We start from the raw sequence: 19,838 nt of genomic DNA on the forward strand, positions 1-19,838 counted from the left end.
AATTTGTCACTAGGGTTAGGGTTAGCTGTTATGTTGTTATAAAAAATTTAAAAAGCAAAGGTCACATACAAACACAACTCAATTACTGCATCCTTGCTAAATTATTGTTTTCTTTTTGTCCTTAACTATATTAATAAGTGTAAGTATATTCACTGAATGACTGTCATTCTTTTCCCCAGACTTACATTGGAAATATGCTACTGTCCATTAACCCCTTTAAGCCCCTTAACATCTACACATCTGAGCTGAGACAGAAATACCAGGGAAAAGAGCAACAGAGAAACCCACCGTGAGCAAATGTTTTTCAGACAGTTGTACAACAATGTTTTCTATTTCAATGACGATTGGCAGCATCCTTCTCATCAAATGTTTCAATCCCTTCAAAATATCTTTCCCTCTTAAGTTTCCACTGTTTGTTTGCCTTTCTGTTGTTGTCTGCTTCAGCCATGTGTATGCCATTGCCAACTGCGCCTTCAACGAGTCTCAGGCCTCCACACAGGAGCAGTGCATCATTATAAGGTACAGACAGGAACACTAATTATTATCAATTATTATATTTATATATTATTAATTATCATCAATTTTAAAATATATGTTATGCAGTTTTCCATTGTGTATATAATCAAGCTGTCCAATGAAGACAAATTGCTTATATTCTTGTGTAGTGGCCAGAGTGGTTCAGGGAAAACTGAAGCTGCCAAGATGATAGTCCATTACATCAGCTGCATGTATCAGGGCAGGAATAACAATCTTCGACAGGTAAATATCTGTGGAAAATGCAAAGAAACAAAGAAAGAAAAGGTATAAGCAGGTGTATGTTGCTGTCCTCAGTCTTTAATCCACTTAGTATTTTCTCTTCCTTGTCCAGCCCATGGAGGTTTTTCCAATTCTGGAGAGTTTTGGGAATGCCAAGACCATCCTCAACAACAATTCCAGCCGCTTTGGCAAGTACCTCCACATCCACATTCTCCAGTGAGTCCAGCTACTGTTACGCTCTGTACAAATATTATTTGTTATTTCCCCTTCTGTTTATTTGTTGCTAGATGGATTCCTTTCTTTTTATTTTGCTCTCTGTGCCTTATCTTCGTTGACAGTGGTGTTGTTGTAGGGACCTCATTGTCCAGATATCTTCTTGAGAAGTCCAGGGTGGTATTTCAGGTGAGAATATTGAGTGAGTTGTGCTGCTGGAATCATGGAGTCCATCATTTTACATTAGCTGGTAAAGCAAATTTTATCAATCAATAGCACCCTTTCATACAAAAAAATGCAACACAAAGTGCTTCACATTCAATGAAATGCAACACAAAAAAGATCCCCCCTTCCTCCGATAGACACCAACAAACACAGACATTTACTCACGATCAAACATACAATGCAATGTTTAAAAGAGCAAAAAATAAATAAAACATTTAGTAAAAACCTGAACGAGTAATCTCAGAAAACGCTATCTTGCCTATTTGCAATGAGGAAAACACTAAAGCAGGGTTAAAAGAAAGAGTCAAACTCAGTAAAAAGAAAAGTGAGTGTAATCAGGTGCAAACAGATTACAAGAACACATCACATTGGCATTGGTGCCTACATGGTGAAAAGGGCAGTCAGACAATTTCTGTGTGATCAGCTACTTATCTGATATATCACCAGACTGCTTGTATTCGCTTGTAGGAAAATTCTCTAGGTCCGGGCGGCTCTTGCTCAGGAAATAGAGTCAGTCGTCCATTAACCCTAAGGTCGTGGTACGATCCCAGCTTCCCATAGTCTGCATACCAATGTGTCCTTGGGCAAGACACTTAAGTCAACAGCTCGCCCAGCAGTGTATGGATGTGTATGAATGTGACATGTCCTGGAAAGCATTTTGAATGGTCAATAAGAGTAGAAAATCTTTAAATAAATAAAGTCCATTTACCTTTTCCTTTTCTCATTCATTGCTTTTGCTTCTTGGTTAATAAATGGGTTGGAGGCTCAGCCTTGATAACACTTATTGGTATACAAATGCAAGATCCCCAGAAAACTTATTTTTCTTTCTTTTTTAGTAGTGATAGGTGTAATTAATGACCAGTAATTAATGGATTGCCATGAAAGTTGGTGAAACTTAAACATTGTTATTGTGAGCATGTTATCATATTGTTTGCAATAAAAGCATAAGCACGTACGTGCCGATTAAAAGCTTAAAGGGCTGTTTGTTAACCTTTATTTTTCTCTTCTTTATACTCTTCAACTGGCATAGAGTGTACGTATGAGAACAACAAATGGCCGCTAATTTGCACATTTTGTTAAGTGTTTCAGATTCAACATAATTGATAAACTCCATTGATGTCAGTGTCTAGTTCTGGTCTCATTTCCCTTAAAGGCCCATGAGGAGAGGAACTACCATGTGTTTTATGAGCTGCTTCTAGGTATGAATGACTGGGACAAACAGGAGCTCTACCTGCAGGGACCTGAGACCTATTACTACCTAAACCAAGTACATCACAAATCCATGAACATAAAAACTTACTATGGTTTTCCTCATGGTTCCCCTTCCTTTTCAGACCTTTTTTTTTATCTGTCCTATAGGGTGGAACCTGTAAGTTGAATGGGAAACTGGACAAAAAGGACTTTGAACTTTTGGTTCAGTGCTTTGAGACCATTGGACTCCATGCTAACCAGGTCTCCACCATCTGGGCCATTCTGTCCTCAATTCTGCACCTTGGCAACATCTGCTTCAGCTCATATGAGGTGTGTGTGTGTGTGTGTGTGTGTGTGTATGTGGGGGGGGGGGGGGGGGGGGGGGGGTAGTTAGTCAAATCAAACATTGGTATCATACCCCCTAGGCTCAGGTGCGAGAAAAAAAGCCATGTGTAATCCATACCCAGGGATTCGTAATCCATTTCCACAGTTTCATACTCCGTACCCACAGTTTTGCAATCCGTACCAACAGATGGCAATTTAACCACTTCTTTCTTGTAGTCCACTAGACTACGCCCGCTTAGATCTTTGAATTTAGTAATTTTTGTGATAGTTCTGGATCAACTAACTTTTGCCCCTGTACAGACACTGGATCAGTTCCAGATCACTCGCGTGTAGCTCCATGCCAGTGTGTTGCCAGTGTTGCCCTACGTTATCCCGACATCCACCTGCCTGTCTAAGCTCATAAATTATTACAAATGAACCTGTTTCTTCTTATCTGCCTACGTCTGTCTGCACTGCTTGGTCCAAACCAAACACCCAGCCGTGACAACAACATCCATAATCATATGATTTCTCTTTGGATTTTTTTGACAGGTTAAAGTGTTTATGACAAGACATATCTGAGATCACAATTGTAATGTTCTGGAATTAATTCATCACTTGCTGAAGAATGAAGTGTCTAAATGGAAAACTGTGGGTACAGATTTGTAATCTTGGGTACGGATTGCAGAACTGTGGGTACGGATTACAAAACTGTGCGCACAGATTACTAAACCATGGGTACAGATTACACATCCCTCTTTTTGATTTCTGTCACCTGAGCCTAGGGGGGCTCCGTGGAATTATATATCACAGTGTTGTTTCAGAGAGACTCCTTTGAGGTGTCCAACATCATCAGCGAGGCTGAGACCAGAAGAGTTGGCTCCTTGTTGCAGATTTCCTCTGAGGCCCTGCAGACTGTCATCACTCACAGAGTCACAGTCAGTAGCCTCTTGTGAACCATGCATGCCTTTTCTGGCTTTATTGTTTATATAGCTTTAAGTATGCACATTGATCAGACCTTGCATCTGCAGGAAACAACCTACGACAGGATCTACTGTCCTCTATCTGTGGAAAGTGCCATAGAATCCCGGTAAGAACATTTCTTCTGAGGTTGATGCAGGCTGGAGGTAAGCACTATTAGAGCACACTTCTTCTGAGCTTTGGGAAGTGCTTCCTGTTCTCTACCCATTCAACCGTCCATTTCTTAGAACTTATTCTGGTCTTTTTTGCAGTGTCAGTAGGGCAAGAATGGTATCCCATTTTGCTCTCCCAAGCCATGTCCTATAGCTCTTCCTGGATTATCCCAAGGCCTTCTTAGGTCAGTAGAGGTGTGTTCTGGTTTACCCAATTGTCTCCTTCAAGCTAGATGTGCCTGGACCACTTCCATAAGGAGGAATACAGGAGGCACCCTAATCAGATGCTCGAACCACCTCATATCATTCATTTTAACATAAGAAATTGTACTTTCATCTCCTTCCAGATATCTGAGTATTTCTGCAAATTGCTGGGCAAACCACCATGACCCCTGTAGTAACTTTTCACTATTCCATGTTGTTGCTACTTCAGCAGGCAGTGGCATTAAGTAGTGGAACTTATAGCTTCCACTGAACTTTAATCTACCAGTGAGACGCTTTTTTTGTTTTTAAAGAATGCTATTCTTAAGCTGGCCTAAGTTAGTGATTAAGACATTTATCTGTGGCATTCTAAAACTTGTGTTGCTTATTGTAACAAGATATTTTGCTTTTATGGGACACAGTCTTTGTTTTTTTGCATCCCCCTGTCATGGTTTGGTTGAAGCAGGACCCCAGGTTATTGGGGGGGGGAAGTATTTAATAAAAGGAAAAAATAACAGACCTCCAGTTTTTTAAGGGGAAAAATAAACAAAATCGGAGGCCAGGCAGAGGGGGGTAGCCGCTCAAGGGGGCAACCCAGAGGCCGGTCAGACAGGCGTAGCCGCTCAGGGAGACGGCATGGAGGCCGGGCAGGGGGGCTGGGCAGGGGGGCACAGCCACTCAAGGGGATGACCCAGGACGTAGGTTGGCACGACTGCCAACTGATGACCAGGAGCGCGGGTCGGTAGGGCTGCGGACTTGGGACAGGAGCATGGGTCGGCAGGGCCGCAGACTTGGGACCAGTAGCGTGGGTTAGCATGGCCACCGACTTGGGACAAGTATCATGGGGTCAACCGGACCATGGTCTGGGGTTCAGGGACTTGGGTCAGCTGGACCACCGACTGAGGTTCAGGGGCGTGGGTCAGCAAGACCACCGTTTGGGGTTCAGGGACATGGGTCGGGAGAGCCACCGACCAAGGAAAAGGGTCAGCAGTCCGTGGGGCCGTAAACTTGATAAGAGCAGCATCTTTATGAATACAATGTTTGTCTCCTCTAATGCAGTATCTGCAAGACATGACTAACTGAATAAGAGTTTTTCTTGATGATACCACTATGGCATCTTCAGGATTATTTCATCAGAGTGGCAAATCCCAAACATTATGCAACTCTCATCACAGGTCGAGTTATACTGCCCAAGACACTTGAATTAATTATGTATAAAATTGGTTTAGCAGGCTTGAGTCGATAGTGAAAACATTTCTTTGAACTTGCAAGTTTGTACCTTTTAACTTGAAATTAACACAAGGCTATTCTCCGTCTTTCCCTCTCTCATAGAGATGCCATCGCTAAAGCCATGTATTCAGTTTTGTTTGACTGGTTGTTGGAGCAGATCAATGACTGGTTAAGTTCCACAGAGATGGACAGTGAAGTTGGGATTCTGGACATCTATGGGTTTGAGGTATCCTGGACTGACATCTGGAAATTTAAAATGAAATAGTCATTATCTTGTGTTTTTGTATGTGACATAATAGATCCTCTGTGTTCTTCGGTAGGATTTGGGAGTGAACAGCTTTGAGCAGCTGTGTATCAACTTTGCCAATGAGCAGCTGCAGCACTTTGTCAACAAGGCAGTGATCTCTCAGGAGCAGGTTGGTTGGATGAAGGCTAGATCAATGATGAACTGATCTTCAGGGTACCACTTTCTAATAAGTTAGCCCTTGTAAATGGAATATAAGTGGAAGCTAATAAGTAATGCCCTTTAGATCAGTTAAATTGTTGATAAGACCGCAACTTTGCGGTTGTAAGATTTCTCAACCTCTAGAAAGCCTCCTCCAATCGACTGTTAACAAATATATTCTGAATAGAAAATAAAGATCCCATATCACACTGTAAGCTGTTAAATTGCTGTTTATCCACTGAAATATAGGTATCATGTTATTATCATGTGGAATTGTTAGTATTACAGCATAATCAAAATCATACAAATAACTGCATACCGCATTGGTCGGTAAAATGAATAGTTGTCCACTTAAGTAGGCTGATCTGAGATAAATGGAAATCTGGTCAATAAGATGACGAACAAGCATTCTTTCAACAAAAGAGCACCTTCAGTAGTGTTACTGTAGTATTACTGTGTGTGTCCAATAGGAAGAGTACAGTGCAGAGCAAATCCAGTGGTACTCAATGCCACTCAAAAAGCTCCACTCCTGTCTGGAGCTGATCTCCTCTAGGCCACAAGGAATCCTCCATATACTGGATGACCAAACCTGCCTCCCCCAGGTATAGACACAAACACATACAGCCATAACCTAATTCAAAGATGCATATGTCAAATTTTAATTGTGCTCATACAATATCAAATTTTCTTTTCTACGGCTTTTACCAGGCCACAGACCATACCTTCCTCCAGAAGTGCCACTACTACCATGGGAACAGCCCCTACTATGCCAAGCCCAAGAGCCAACTTCCAGTCTTCACTATTTATCACTATGCTGGAGCTGTCACTTATCAGGTATCAAGCAATGCACATCACTTTGTCAAATAGCAGCTGGTGAAAATTAAATTTTTACTTAAATTATACTCTCTATTTTTTCAGGTGCACAATTTCCTGAATAAGAACAATAACCAGTTCAAGACAGAAGTGGTGGAGCTTCTTGCCAGCAGCCAGTTAAAGGTGAAAACTGGAAACCCATAAAGAATGCTGATGATATTTTTTATTTGATAGTATATACTTCTCTGCTCATAATTTATCAATATTTTCATGATAGTATCTCAATTTATATTCTCATTTATGTATTTGCTTTGGTGAAAGTAGTGTCCTTGCATTGCATTTTCCTTGTAAAATAAAACAATTAATATGCTTCAGAAAATAAAAAATATATAAAACTGAGAATTATGGATATTCAGCATCATTTCTATCAGTAGTCTAATGTTGAGAGTAAAATATTGAGGGAATAGATTGTAAATTAACATTACATATGAGATACCAGTTATTCCAAAAACATATATATGCATCCATAAACATACATGCAAAAAAACAAAATGTTTCTTTTATATGGCCATGTTTGGCAGATGGTGTCAGAGATGTTCCAGAAGGTTCAGGATGGTTTAATTCAGCAGAGAGAGTTGAGCTGGAGAGGGAAGGGCCTTCGACAGCCGCCCTCTACTGCTGCCTCCCACTTCCTCCTGTCCATGAATGAACTCACCACTCGCCTGGAGAGGTACTCACACAACTATCATTAAAAAGATCTTTGAGGGGATATAGTTTGACTACATGCATTTAAAATCAAACAGCTGTGATTTGTTGGGATCATGGATTTAATTTTATCTGTTAAAGTAATGGGAATAGGAGGGCAGTTAACAACAGTTAATCTACAATCTATTCATTTTGTGTGAATCACCTCTGATATCAGCTCTACAAAAGAATTCACCAGATGAGACACATCATACATGATGATGTCAGATGAGGATGTTTAATGGATATTCATGGTTTCATGTATAGCTGTTGGTCAATACTCATATGACATGCATGAAATTTGTAGTGCGTCATAGGATAGATCAGTTCAATTCTACAATGCCAAAGAGCTGTCACATGTTGCTCAAACTTTCTTGCGCTGCAGGCAGGTGAAATCTATTTCCTGAAAAGTAACTTGTGTCTATGCTTTTCCCCCCCTTAAAACTAGATGCAAAACTACATTCATTCGTTGTCTGAAGCCAAACTATTACAAGGTAACCTCAGTTAATCTGATTAAAATGTCCTGTAGTATAACATCAGATGCCTAAATTATTTTGTATGTTTACATTCCTGGACAATGAATGACAATGCATTGGACCTCACATAACTTCTATCAGCTTCCAGGTATCTTTGATGTAGACTACATGTCAGCCCAGCTGAGGCATACAAGGATGCTGGAGACTATCCACATCAGGAAAGAGGGATTTCCCATACGGATTCAATACCCCAACTTCGTCAAAAGGTTTTGCCAATACTCAGAGCCTCCCTGCCTACACCATTATTGTAGAACATTTATGGTAATTTTACTTGAAGATGTTTAGCACTGAGTTATGGGAATAACTCTCTCTCTCTCTCTCTCTCCGCCCCATGTATTTACATTACATGTCACTGTGTTTTCTATCTATAGGGCTGGAATCTCGGACCCTAGAGCTGCAGGATCCAAATCTGTTACTATCATTATTTTTATAATTATTAACAATGTCATTGCATCCATAAGCGTCTGTATTATTATTGTAATCATACGAATGAGTCTGAGCTAAAAGCAATGGTTATACAACTGCTTTCTAACTCTTGTCTCCTCCTCTTTTTGCCCACCTCTCCTCTCTCCCCCATTTCTCTCCTTTCACCCCGACCGCCCACAACTGAGTCCAGTTCTGCTAGATATTTCTTCCTGTTAAAAGGGAGTTTTTTTCTACTCCACAGTCTCCAAATGTTTGATCATTGGGGGAACTGTTGTGTTCGATCCAGATCAACAAACATCTATCAGGATTCTGAAACTCAATCCAAATCCAGGCCCTACTTGCAACAACTCTAACGACCATCATCAACAACAGTTTCAATGACTCTGAAACAGTCTGGAGCACCAACTGCCCACACCCCATAGAGGTTAAATAATAAAAATTAAAAAGGTGAATAGATGCAATGGGACTTAAGAGGAGAGAAACCATGCATGTGTTTCTTAAATTGAACCCAAACTCTCAGAGAATGTTTGTCCATTGTTTGAAAGGAGCAGAAGTGAGGAGCCAAGTTACGCAAGCACAGAGAGTCCATCATCTGAGTTCAATTCCATCGCAATCCAGTCAGGACATTAAGAACTTCTGTTAAAAAGACCAAAAACACAAGATGGCGCAAGTTGGCAGCACAATAATAAAAGCAGATATTTTGGAGGGCCAGAACGCCAGTATTTTTGGTTTCCTGATTGTTTGCCTTATAAAGACAAGGACTATTTTCCTGCCATATATAGGAGTAAATAATAGAATCAAGTTTGTTGGAAAATGATCTGGGGATAACGAGTGGCAAAACCTGAAAGAGGTACTTAAATTTAGTTAGGATGGTTATTTTAAATAAGTTGTCACAACTTGTGTGAATGTTTGTTTAGTCAAAAACTAGTCTAAAATTCTCTTTGAATAAATATCTATATTTCTTTGTAACCGAGATGCCCAGATTCAATTGAATTAAATTTATTTGTATGGGGCCAAATCACACTTTACATAGTAAGGTTGAGACCTCACAATATTACATTGAAACCCACCAGTTCCCAAAATGAGCAAGCACTTTGACGACCGTGGAGAAAAAAAAATCCTTTTTAACAGGAAGAAATTTCAATTTCATCTCAGTTGGGGGCAGCCATCTGTCCCAACCGGTTTGGGGTCAGAGGAGAAAAAAGGGGGAGAGAGAGAGAACAGTTGTATAACCATTGCTTTAAGCTCCATCAGACTAATTCTTATAATTACAAAAATAAAACAGATGCAATGACATTGTTAATAATAATTATTATAATAATAACAACAATAAAGACAGATTTGGATCCTGCAGCTCTGGAGTCAGAGATTCTTGCACTAGGGGAGAGAGAAAACAGAGTTAGTGACATGTTATGTAACTAAATGGGGCCAGAGAGAGATAGAGATGCTCATGTTGAGTGTTGCCCTAGCAGTCTAGGCCTATAGCAGCATAACTTAGAGGTGGTATAGACACCTGAGCCACCCCTTCTATAAGCTTTAGCAAAGAGGAAAGTTTTAAGTTTAACCTTAAATGTAGAGAGGGTGTCTGCCTCCCGGACACAAACTGGGAGCTGGTTCGAGAGGAGAGGACTCTGGTGGCTGAAGGCTCTGCCTCCCATTCTACTCTTACAGACTATGGGAACCACAAGTAGTCCTGAGTTTACAAAGCAAAGTGCTCTATTGGGATAGTATGGAACTATGAGCTCTGTAAGATTTGATGGAGCCTGATTATTTAGGGCTTTGTAGGTGAGGAGCAGGATTTTTAATTGTATTCTGAATTTTATAGGAAGCTCACCCTAACAAAAAGACCCCTACACATTTTTTTCGAGAGAACATATACAATAATTCCTAACAATTGATCCATTCTAACTCTGGGAATATGAGAATAAACCTTTACAAGGAAACACCAGAATAATAACCAAAGTTGATCTGGCATTTTATACTGCCTTGTTTAGAGTTCCTCCACAAAAAAGGAATGAATTTGTATAAAGTAATGGAAGTGAGGTGTAGAAGTTGTGTCATGGTGCATGCACTCCCAAATCATCTGATTTTGGATTTAGGGTCTTTTAATTTGGATTTAGCTTGCCATGTGATCAATTGTCCAGGTATGGGGTTCTGCTGCCCCAGCAATTGATTGAGGTGTCGGACAGAGAACAGACAGTGGCTCTGCTGGACAGGGTTGATGCAGTGGAAGAACACTACCAGCTAGGACTCACCAAGGTACCTAACCATTCAATCATGACACTGATTGGAGGTTTTTACTATGTATTTGAACATGTTTAAAATGTTTATGTGTGTTAGGTGTTCCTCAAGGAGCTTCTGTACCAGCAGCTGGAGGAGAAGTGGAGCAGCACTCAGACCTGGGCTGCTACCACCATCCAGAGGAACATTAGGGGCTTCCTCTGCAGGAGGAACTTCAAGTTCTTCAGACAAAAAGCCATTGTCATCCAAAGCCACATCCGAGGACACCAGGCCAGGTACAGAGATCAAGGAGGACCAGAAAGGACAAGATTACAAGGTTGATAAAAGCTGTAGCGAAAGTCTCTGGATTCACAGGAGACAAAAATTAAAGTGGTGTGATTCAAGATGTATTGATTTCATACCTGACTATCATGTCTGTTATGAGTGGGCGAAAAAAACCCGATTCATGTATGTATCACAAATTTTTATGGGATGATTTTAAAAATCAAATTTTCTCCTCAGAATCGTTATTTAAATTTTTTTTTATGGTTGAGACGGCGATGACACAACGTCATATATGTTTTAGGGCAAAAAAAGCCGAAACCAGCCGAAAGCAGGAAATGGCGGATACTCCTAAACCACAGAGCATAGCACTGGAGCGTCGTTTAATCAATGTAACTAATGTTGTACCGCTCACCGTGTTTCCGCCAGTGCTGGAAATGGAAAGAAAAAAGTGCCGGTACTCACTCAGCTGGTATTAGCAAATTTTAAAAAAGTATTCAATATGAATTTCTCCAGACAATGAAAGATACCAGTAGATATAATGATGTCCACAACATACTTCTATTTAAATGTATAACCTGAACATTAAATTGTCTAAAAACGACTAGACCTTGGTCACACATTTATTAAGATTATTTCCAAATCTTTCCAACAATGTTCAAACTCAGAGAAATCTATAATTCCGTTCAAGCTCACAGTCCACAAGTGTTTCCCTGAGGATTGTGAGAGACTATGGTGGGTGGACATCCGACCCTGTAGGGGAATCGGGGGTCATTGTTCATGCTCCCTTGGAAGAAAATTTTGTACATTTCAAAGTTAAATCCATCAATCTGGTGAACTTTGATATAAATTTAGGAGGCTAGATCACAGCAGAGTACTTGCAAAATTAAAGCATGGTCAGATATTCATATGCTCTTATAGATACATTCTTTAACTCTAGAATGTAATGAAAATAAGAAAATAGTCATACGACTGTAGGCATTATGGCTAGTAGAGTGCATGAGTATGCTCTCTTTAAGGGGTTTCTAAATCTCTTTTAAATTTAAATTGAGCATTAACTGAGGAATAATCTTCCTGCTTCTTGGATGAGAAATATCTGAACCTGAAGATCGGTCCAGTTTTGAATCTAAGGCACAGTTGAAATCACCACCTATTATTATGTCACTGTGTAGTGAAGAGATTGATAGGAACAGATTATAAAAGTTTAAGTCATCATTGTTGGGTCCATATAAATTACCAGAATTAAATCTTGGTTCAGTAACGAACCTTGTATAATGATGAATCTGCCTGCAGGATCCAACACAGTTTTTTGTATGCGAAGGGGAATGGATTTATGCACAAGCACGGCAACGCCCCTGGCATGTGATAAAAAAAAGAACATGCTATTACTTGGCCTGGCCACCTTTTCCTTAATCGAGCAGGTTCACTTAAGAGTAAATGTGTTTCTTTTATAAAGATGATTTTTGAGTGGTACTGTTTTAGACCCAGTCATTACTTGTTTTAGTTTGACAAATTTCCTAAAGCCTCTAATATTCAATAAGACCAGCTGAAGGTCGAAATTCCTAATCATTTACTTAGCAACATCATTTCTAGGTTAGAGCCCTGTTTATACCATTTAACCTTATCTGCAAAAGCAATCACCTTACAACTTGAAAAACTGAACAACCTTAAAAACATTGAATACCTATAGACAAAACCCCAAACTCACCACCTGTGAATAATCTACACAGTTATCCCTCCCTCCCAGAGAAAAAAGACTTTGTTATAGGCACTGAGTCTTTAAAAGGAGCAGAGAAAGTGTCCTACTGTCAATACAGACTTATGCTCCAACCCTGGCAGTAACATAGTGGTCACCAAAATGAAATATGCTTGTAACGTAAAGAGAAACTGGTATTATTATTATTATTTATATATATAATTTTTTTAATCAAACTTGCAGTTTTTTTTGTGTAAAAACAAAAGGAAATCAAAACAGTGACAGTTCTCAATTGCCGGTCTTTGGGATACAGAATTTAGGCAAAAATTCTGAGTGAGCAACACTATGCTCAGTGCAGGAGGCTGTAGACCCTCAGTATGGCTACTCATCACTTTGTTGGCGGATGCGTCGGAGGAATTCCTCTACCTCCGCTGGTGTATGGAAAAAGCGTTGGCTGCCATGGATGAAAATCCTCATCTTGGCCGAAAAAATGAGTTCAAAGTCTATGCTTAATTCCTGGAGCTAATGCTTCACCCCGTTATATTTTCTCCGTTGTTTTTGTACCTCCATAGACAGGTCCGGGAAAAACATAACGTGGTGATTGCGGTACATCACTTTTCCTTTTTGGCAAGCTGCTTTCATCACCTTGTCTTGATAGTTGAGAAACTTCATGATGATGGCGTGGGGGGGGGGCGTTCGGAACCTGCCGACCTGGTAATCTCTGTGCTTGTTCTATGATGAGTGGGCTTTGAAATGTGACTGGACCCAGAACATCTGGCAGCCAGGTTTGCAGGAACGACACAATCTCCATCTTCGACTACCTCGGGTAGACCACATTTGATCTTCTATGTCGGTTTGCCAGATCATCCAGTTTCAGGGTAAGCTTGTGAACCTTTTTTTGAAGGGATGATTCTTTGCTAGTTAGCGAAGATACTGTATGTCTTCTTCAGCTGTGCTGATGCGAGTGTCGGCCGAGGTCAGCCTCCTGGAGAAATCAGCAAGTGCTTCTTTTATTTCTTGGTTGGATGTTATGACTTCTTGTATTTGAGGAGAGAAGTCTGCTCTCAAAAGATGTATGGCTGCTAAAATGTTATCCTCGTCATCTACCTGGCCACTAGCATTAACATCTGATCAAGCCTGTGTTAGCGTCAACAGCGTCATCAACTTCTCCCTTTTTGTTTGTTTGGTTGGCATTTTTGGACATCAAATTATAGTGATATCAACACTGGCGCGACAGCTGAGTGGATCTTTGTCGAAATGGAAGTGCAAATATGGGCCCAGTAGGTCGGAGCACCTTTAATGAAGAGATAAACTTTGAGCCGGAGCCTTTAAGTTTCTTGAAAAAAATTCTCACAGCTCTCAGTTCACTTCCATTGTGTCCCTTTTTGTAACATTGTATTTAGTGGATATAAAACTGTGGATAAGTTAGGCAAGAACTTGTGATAATAGATTTTTGTGAAACACCCCCCCCCCCCGACAAGAAAGCAAAGACGTTCTCAATACGTGGTAGGGGATACTGTACTGTTCGGAGAACTGTGTTAACAGTCACTTTAAAGTCTCCACATATGCGCACCTTGCCTGGTTTTCCTGGATTTTGACTTGTGGTTTTTTTTCATCAATGGGACAATGGGTGTGGCCCATTCACTCCAATCCACCCTTGGCAGGATTCCAGTCTGCTCCAGGTTTTCCAGCTCTGCTTCTACAATAGGGCAGATCACGTATGGCACTGGTCGGCCTTTGTGTAATTTTGCACATGCATTTTTCTCAATTTCAATCTTTGCCTTCAACACTTCCTCGGAGTCAGCGAGTATTTGTGACAGTCGCTCAGTTTTGGACTCCTTGCCCTGATTTACTGCCACAAATAGTGCCTTGATTGCCAATCCAGATGGATTTTCCTGAGCCATTCACGTCCCAGTAACGGTGGTCCTCCATTTTTCAGCACATAGAGATTCAGCTGCTGTGTTTTGCCTTTGTACGTCACTGTCACTTTAATTTGACCGTTTAGCCATACTCTTTGTCCTGTGTAAGTCCTCGGCATTAGTTTAGTATGTTTTAGAGGTATGTGGGAAAACGCTTGTTGTCCTGTACAGAGATCACTGTTAAAGCTGAGCCTGTGTCCAACTCCATTCTGCCTAACTCCTGACAATTGTGGAGTGATCCATATTACTCTCTGATTATCTGTCTCTTTAATCCTGTGAAGCTGTAGACAAGACAATTCACTTTTGTCTGAGTTGTCATCATAACTGCTTTCTGACACCGGTCAAGAAAACGGTCTTGTGTCCTGAAAAGTTTGCGCCACGCCCCCGCCCTGTGCCTCCTTCTGTTGTGTCTACAAAGAGGGTCGGCTTCTGCATTCTGGCCCCCAGGGCGATACACCAGTTGGAAGTCAAACTAAGCAAGCTCCGTCACCCATCGCTGTTCAACAGCCCCTAGCTTCGCCGGATTTCAAATGGTTCACTGGGTTATTATCGGTGAAAACAGTAAACTTGCTCCCTATCAGATAATCCATGAATTTATCTGTAACAGCCCCCTTTAACCCCAAGAACTTGAGTTTAATAGAACTGTAATTGTCTATGTTACGCTCAGTTTGCCTTAGTCCACGACTTATGCCACCGTAGTACAGCTGTACTCACCCTTGTTTAGTCTAAACACTCACAGCTCTCTCCCTGTTTTAGCGACTTGCTTGCTAATGTTGTCCATAGGTTGAGGCTAATTTGGTTAACAGCAATTCAGTCTCAAGAATTAAGGTTGTTCACACAAAATGTCCATATCTGGTAGATATGAGCATTTATGTATCTGAAGGTGTGAATCCGAGCACTAACTCTGTCAGCCAGCCTTTGTCCCAATGTACATGCAAATAACACAAAAGAACTTATCTTTAAAATATAACAGCATTTATTAATGTTAGCAATATCAGTGTACAATCAATTCTACTTTCATCAACAAATGTCTATCATATGATAAGCTACCAATCAGATATCATATGAACATCATATGATAAGACACAAGCAAGAGAGTGTGTGTGCGCGTGCGTGCACAGGTGTGTACACTTGAAAAGGGGAGGAGGAACAAGATGGCGGACGTGGCTTGGGAAGTCACGTGGCTCCAGAGAAAAGTGGGGCTAAACCTCAAGTTAACTTCCGACCAGAATCTCTCAACCACCCACAATTGTTTGTAAATGTTTCTTAGTAAGAAAGCAAAGGGAAGGCAGTCATGGCAGCAGTAAGGCTCGTGCGATGATGGCTGAGATCCAGCACCTGGTCTGTGTTAAACAGGGTGACGTCTCAGGTCTTTAAACCGACAACAGCGTGCAGGGCTCAGACACAATGGCAGAGCAATTCGGTTCATCCAGCAGAGTCAGAAATCCTCAGCCCTAGTTCAATTGCGTGCATGGTCACTTCTAGTTGTTCTCAGAGTAATTGTTGCTGTGGATGAAATCTAATTTGAGAAGTTGTTACTTCCTTTGTTGGGCAGATAAATCACCTGATCAGGGTGAGTCGTCTTGGACCTGGAAGCAATGAGAGGTTGGCATCGCGTTCTATTTATAGTGTCTGTGACATCACGGGACCCCTCGCTGTGCCGTGCAGGTCTCTACCAATGAGGGACCAGAGTTGGGCTGTGTCCAAATCACAGTCTTGGCGCTCTCAGCAGACCATTTGTTCACTCAGTCTTCTGAGATGACATGCAGGCCGCAGTTCATTTACCCACTGTGCTCACACACAACACTAACTCACAGTTGTTTACACGCTCTTATTTGCTCTCCACATTGTAGCTTAGCTGGTTAACTTTAGCAGCTAACAATGGCTTCTCCCTCTCCTGCTATCCCTCGCTCTGTGTGCGCTGTTTAGCTACTCCCCTGCCTCCTTTAGCGATAATGTTACCTGTAATAAGTGTAGTTTATTTGCCAGGATGAAGGCGAGGCTCAGTCTTTTAGAAGCATGGCTCTGCACCATGGTGAGTATATCATTAGGTGATACTGTTAGCCATTTGGAGACTAGCTCCAACTGACTTTGCTGCACACAGAGCTGCTCACCCGTTTGAAGCTTGACTCAGTACACGGAACTCTGAACTGGAGAAGCAGCTGTTGTCACCGTTGTCATGATGGCGCTGTTGTTGTGATTGACAGCGTGACGTTGCTGCTCCACAGCACTGATCAGCTGTATATTTAAAATGTATCATTACTGAACGTAACGTGTGTCCAAAGATGAACGGTTCTAGAGATGTGACTGACTGACAGCCTGAAAATTAGCTTCATTTCTTTGAAGAACACAAAACATGATGGTGGAAATTAAAGGAAAATAACGACAGAATTTTGCAAATGATTATGTTTTCAAAATAAGCTACTTTTCCCTCTTTTATGTAATAGTATGTGGGTGGTCCATACAACACATATATAGGTTGTATGGATATTAATGGTGGTGATCATCATTCATACTCATACATTCATACCATATATTCATACAGGTTTATGATTAAATTCTTTACCAAAACACAATTGTTTTGTGGTACAGTATAAAGTTCTTATAGATCTAGCTTCCTAAATTTATGTAAAAGTTGACCAGAATTTAACCGGATTTAATTTTGAAATGTACAACATTTTCTTCCGGGGGGGGGGGGGCATGCCCCCGAACCCCCCTACATGGTCTGATATCCATCCACCATCTCTCACAATCCTCTGACACGTATAGATTGTTAGCTTGAAGGAAATTACAAATTTCTCCAGGTTTGAACATTGTTGGAAACATTTGGTAATAATCTAAATAAATGTGTAACCAAGGTCCAGTCATTGGAGTTAATTTTAAGAATTGCACGTTTTTTTTGTGCTCCCTTTAATTGTCTGGCCAACGACCTCTCAGGCTTGTCCCAAATTTCCCCAAAGTTTTTTGGCTTAAGTTTCAATAGTAGGTTGTTAATCTTGCCACAAAGGATACAATTATATTCATATTTTAAACACAAAACACTGTAATAAGGGTTTTGTGCTAAAGAATTCCTCTACATTTCTTCAATGGTTGGGAGTATATCATCAATCTCCTCAAGCCGTTTAAACTGTACCTTTTTTAAGCTACAAAAGATATTATGTATCCCCTCATAACCACCTTGAGGGTTTCCGAAAGTACAGTAAAGAGTCAGAAACGTCCCGTGTCATTGGTGTCCAGAAATGTCAAAGGCGTGTAGTCATGTATTTTCTAAACTTGTCAGTGAGCAAACAAGGATTAAAGTGCGAACAGTAATTACATTTTGGTATGGAGCGTATTAGCTGTAATGAAACAGGACTGTGGTCAGATATTAGTATATTGTGATATTTAACATTTTGTGTATTAGATATTCATTTTGAATCAATAAAGAAATAATCAATTCTAGTGTATGACCTGTGGACAGGGGAAAACAATGAGTAATCTCTATCTGTTGGATGTTGCACCCTCCAGATGTCAATCAGGTTGTTTAATGAATAACTGAGGCTATGGTTGGCTGAGAATGGCAAGACAGTGAGTACAGAAATATGGATCAACACATTTAAATTTCCTCACTAATATGGCTCCGGTAAACAGAGATGCCGAAGATACACAGGAGTCTCCATACTCTCCCCACATCTGAGGATCTGAAGACCCAGTGGATTCATTTAATTTTATTATTTATCTCAGACCAGCCGTGTCTGTATGTTCGCTCAGTGTAAACAAAGGGGCGAGGCCCTGATAAGACTAGGTCAAATCCAATTCCTGAGAGGGGTGAAACCAGCCAAAGCTCATTTGCATTTAAGCTACAGACACAGAAACAAATTAGAGGGTTTTATAGGATCACAGAATGTGGGCCCTGAGGGGTATTTTTAAGAGGAAACTTCAAAGACATGTACCTCAGAGATCAAATATAAATATGTTGAGAAGGTGAAAAATATGGGAGCTTGAAATTGGATGTTTTTGCAAATGAGGAAAGTGACACCTCTAGCTTTAGATGAGAAAGAAGATTGGTAGACATGTGATATCCAATTTGCTCTCAGTCGCCACTGTTCAGTTGGTTTGATGTGTCTCTTATAGAAATATTACATCAGCTCCCAATGATTTTAAATGGGAAAACACTTTGCCGCTTTTAACTGCAGTGCCAAGGCCTCAGACATTCCAAGAAACCAATGACAGATTACTCATGTTTACAGGCATCTTTATAAAGATAAAGATTTGTAAGGACAAGAGATGTCTGGCAAGAAATTAAGAAAGAACATTTTTTAAACAGAATATGTGTACGTTAGGACCAATGGGCATCTAACTAAATAGTCAATACAGAACGGAACTTTGTCCATATAGGCTCTGTGGTTCAGTAATGTTGATACTTAGAATAGGAAAAAGAATAAGGTTACTGTTTTTAAGGTGATTTGTCCATGTCCATAGGATTGCTATTCATGGATGAAAAAGGCAATAATGAGAACCATTCCTGTTTGTTAATTTCCCTTGCGTTTCAGAGCATCCACAAACGCCATTGCTTCTTTGGGAGAAATGAAGATCTAGGTCTCGCCAGGAAACGCAGGCTGTATTTCATTTCGATCTTTCCTAGGGACTGTATCACTTCTCAGAACCTGTTCCGCTGCTGCATCACATCAACAGAGTAATCTGGGTAGATGGACACTCGTTAGCTGTTGTATTGTAGTGATTGCTATTGTCGTCCAAGTATCATTCATTTTTCCTGGTAGAAGTGCACTCTGGCAATTAGTGTGCAGGGCCTGGATGTCCCTGCTGTAGGATGCCGCCGCCGAGTCTTTGTGCGTGATCAGTAATTGTTGGTTTCTGGAAGTTTGCCTGGCCAAGCAGCTTTGGGATGAGGCTGGTGACAAACTCTGTAGGCTTACCTTTCTCCTCTCCCTCTGGAATACCCATGACCTTTATGTTGTTGCATTGGGAATGGCCTCTAAGTTGTTTACCTTGGCTTGAAGGCAAGAATTGTCATCCTTTAGCTTGTTGAGTACAGATTCTATTGTCTCTATGCATGAGTCGTGCCTCTTATAACTTCTTCTATTGAGTTCATTCGATTGGTAAGTTTGTTTGGCGAGACTATGAGGGATTTGAAACTGTCTTCAAATTTATCGAAACGCTCGTTAATAGCTCTCAGGATAGCGTTTGACATCTTCGGTGTGTCATCAGCCGAATCCTCATTGCATGTTGCGACAGTGCGAGCTGGATCTTTGTCGGTCTTCTGGTTTTTCTGGTGTCGGGTATTTCGTTCAGACGTTGTTCAAGTTCAATGGTGGAATGTGTTCTAATTATTTTCCAATTGCAGTCGGTTGTGAGTTGTGAGAGCAGTTTTGGTGAAAAACTGTAAATGTCCAAAGTGGTAGAACCTGAGCGCGGAGCTCACAGAGACACGTTTACTCCCTATGCCGCCTGAGTGCGCCCCCAGTGTTAGCTTTTTTTATATCG

The 19,838-nt window shown here is 40.8% G+C and overlaps 1 protein-coding gene across 1 annotated transcript in view; it reads left to right on the plus strand.

Moving 5' to 3' along the window:
* Positions 1–19,838, plus strand: part of myo15b (myosin XVB) — a 105,791-nt gene that overhangs the window by 20,719 nt on the left and 65,234 nt on the right. Inside the window, exons 5-23 of the mRNA XM_047327801.1 lie at positions 180–289; positions 445–519; positions 666–759; positions 869–972; positions 1,095–1,158; positions 2,348–2,461; positions 2,554–2,715; positions 3,534–3,647; positions 3,741–3,799; positions 5,376–5,499; positions 5,594–5,689; positions 6,189–6,320; positions 6,427–6,552; positions 6,637–6,714; positions 7,113–7,261; positions 7,724–7,769; positions 7,893–8,017; positions 10,382–10,496; positions 10,578–10,753. Of these exons, the coding sequence (XP_047183757.1) occupies positions 180–289; positions 445–519; positions 666–759; positions 869–972; positions 1,095–1,158; positions 2,348–2,461; positions 2,554–2,715; positions 3,534–3,647; positions 3,741–3,799; positions 5,376–5,499; positions 5,594–5,689; positions 6,189–6,320; positions 6,427–6,552; positions 6,637–6,714; positions 7,113–7,261; positions 7,724–7,769; positions 7,893–8,017; positions 10,382–10,496; positions 10,578–10,753 (2,063 nt within the window). The remainder of the gene's footprint in view (positions 1–179; positions 290–444; positions 520–665; positions 760–868; positions 973–1,094; positions 1,159–2,347; positions 2,462–2,553; positions 2,716–3,533; positions 3,648–3,740; positions 3,800–5,375; positions 5,500–5,593; positions 5,690–6,188; positions 6,321–6,426; positions 6,553–6,636; positions 6,715–7,112; positions 7,262–7,723; positions 7,770–7,892; positions 8,018–10,381; positions 10,497–10,577; positions 10,754–19,838) is intronic.

The sequence above is a fragment of the Scophthalmus maximus genome, chromosome 16 (assembly GCF_022379125.1).
Source record: "Scophthalmus maximus strain ysfricsl-2021 chromosome 16, ASM2237912v1, whole genome shotgun sequence".
NCBI classification, from domain to species: Eukaryota; Metazoa; Chordata; class Actinopteri; order Pleuronectiformes; family Scophthalmidae; genus Scophthalmus; species Scophthalmus maximus.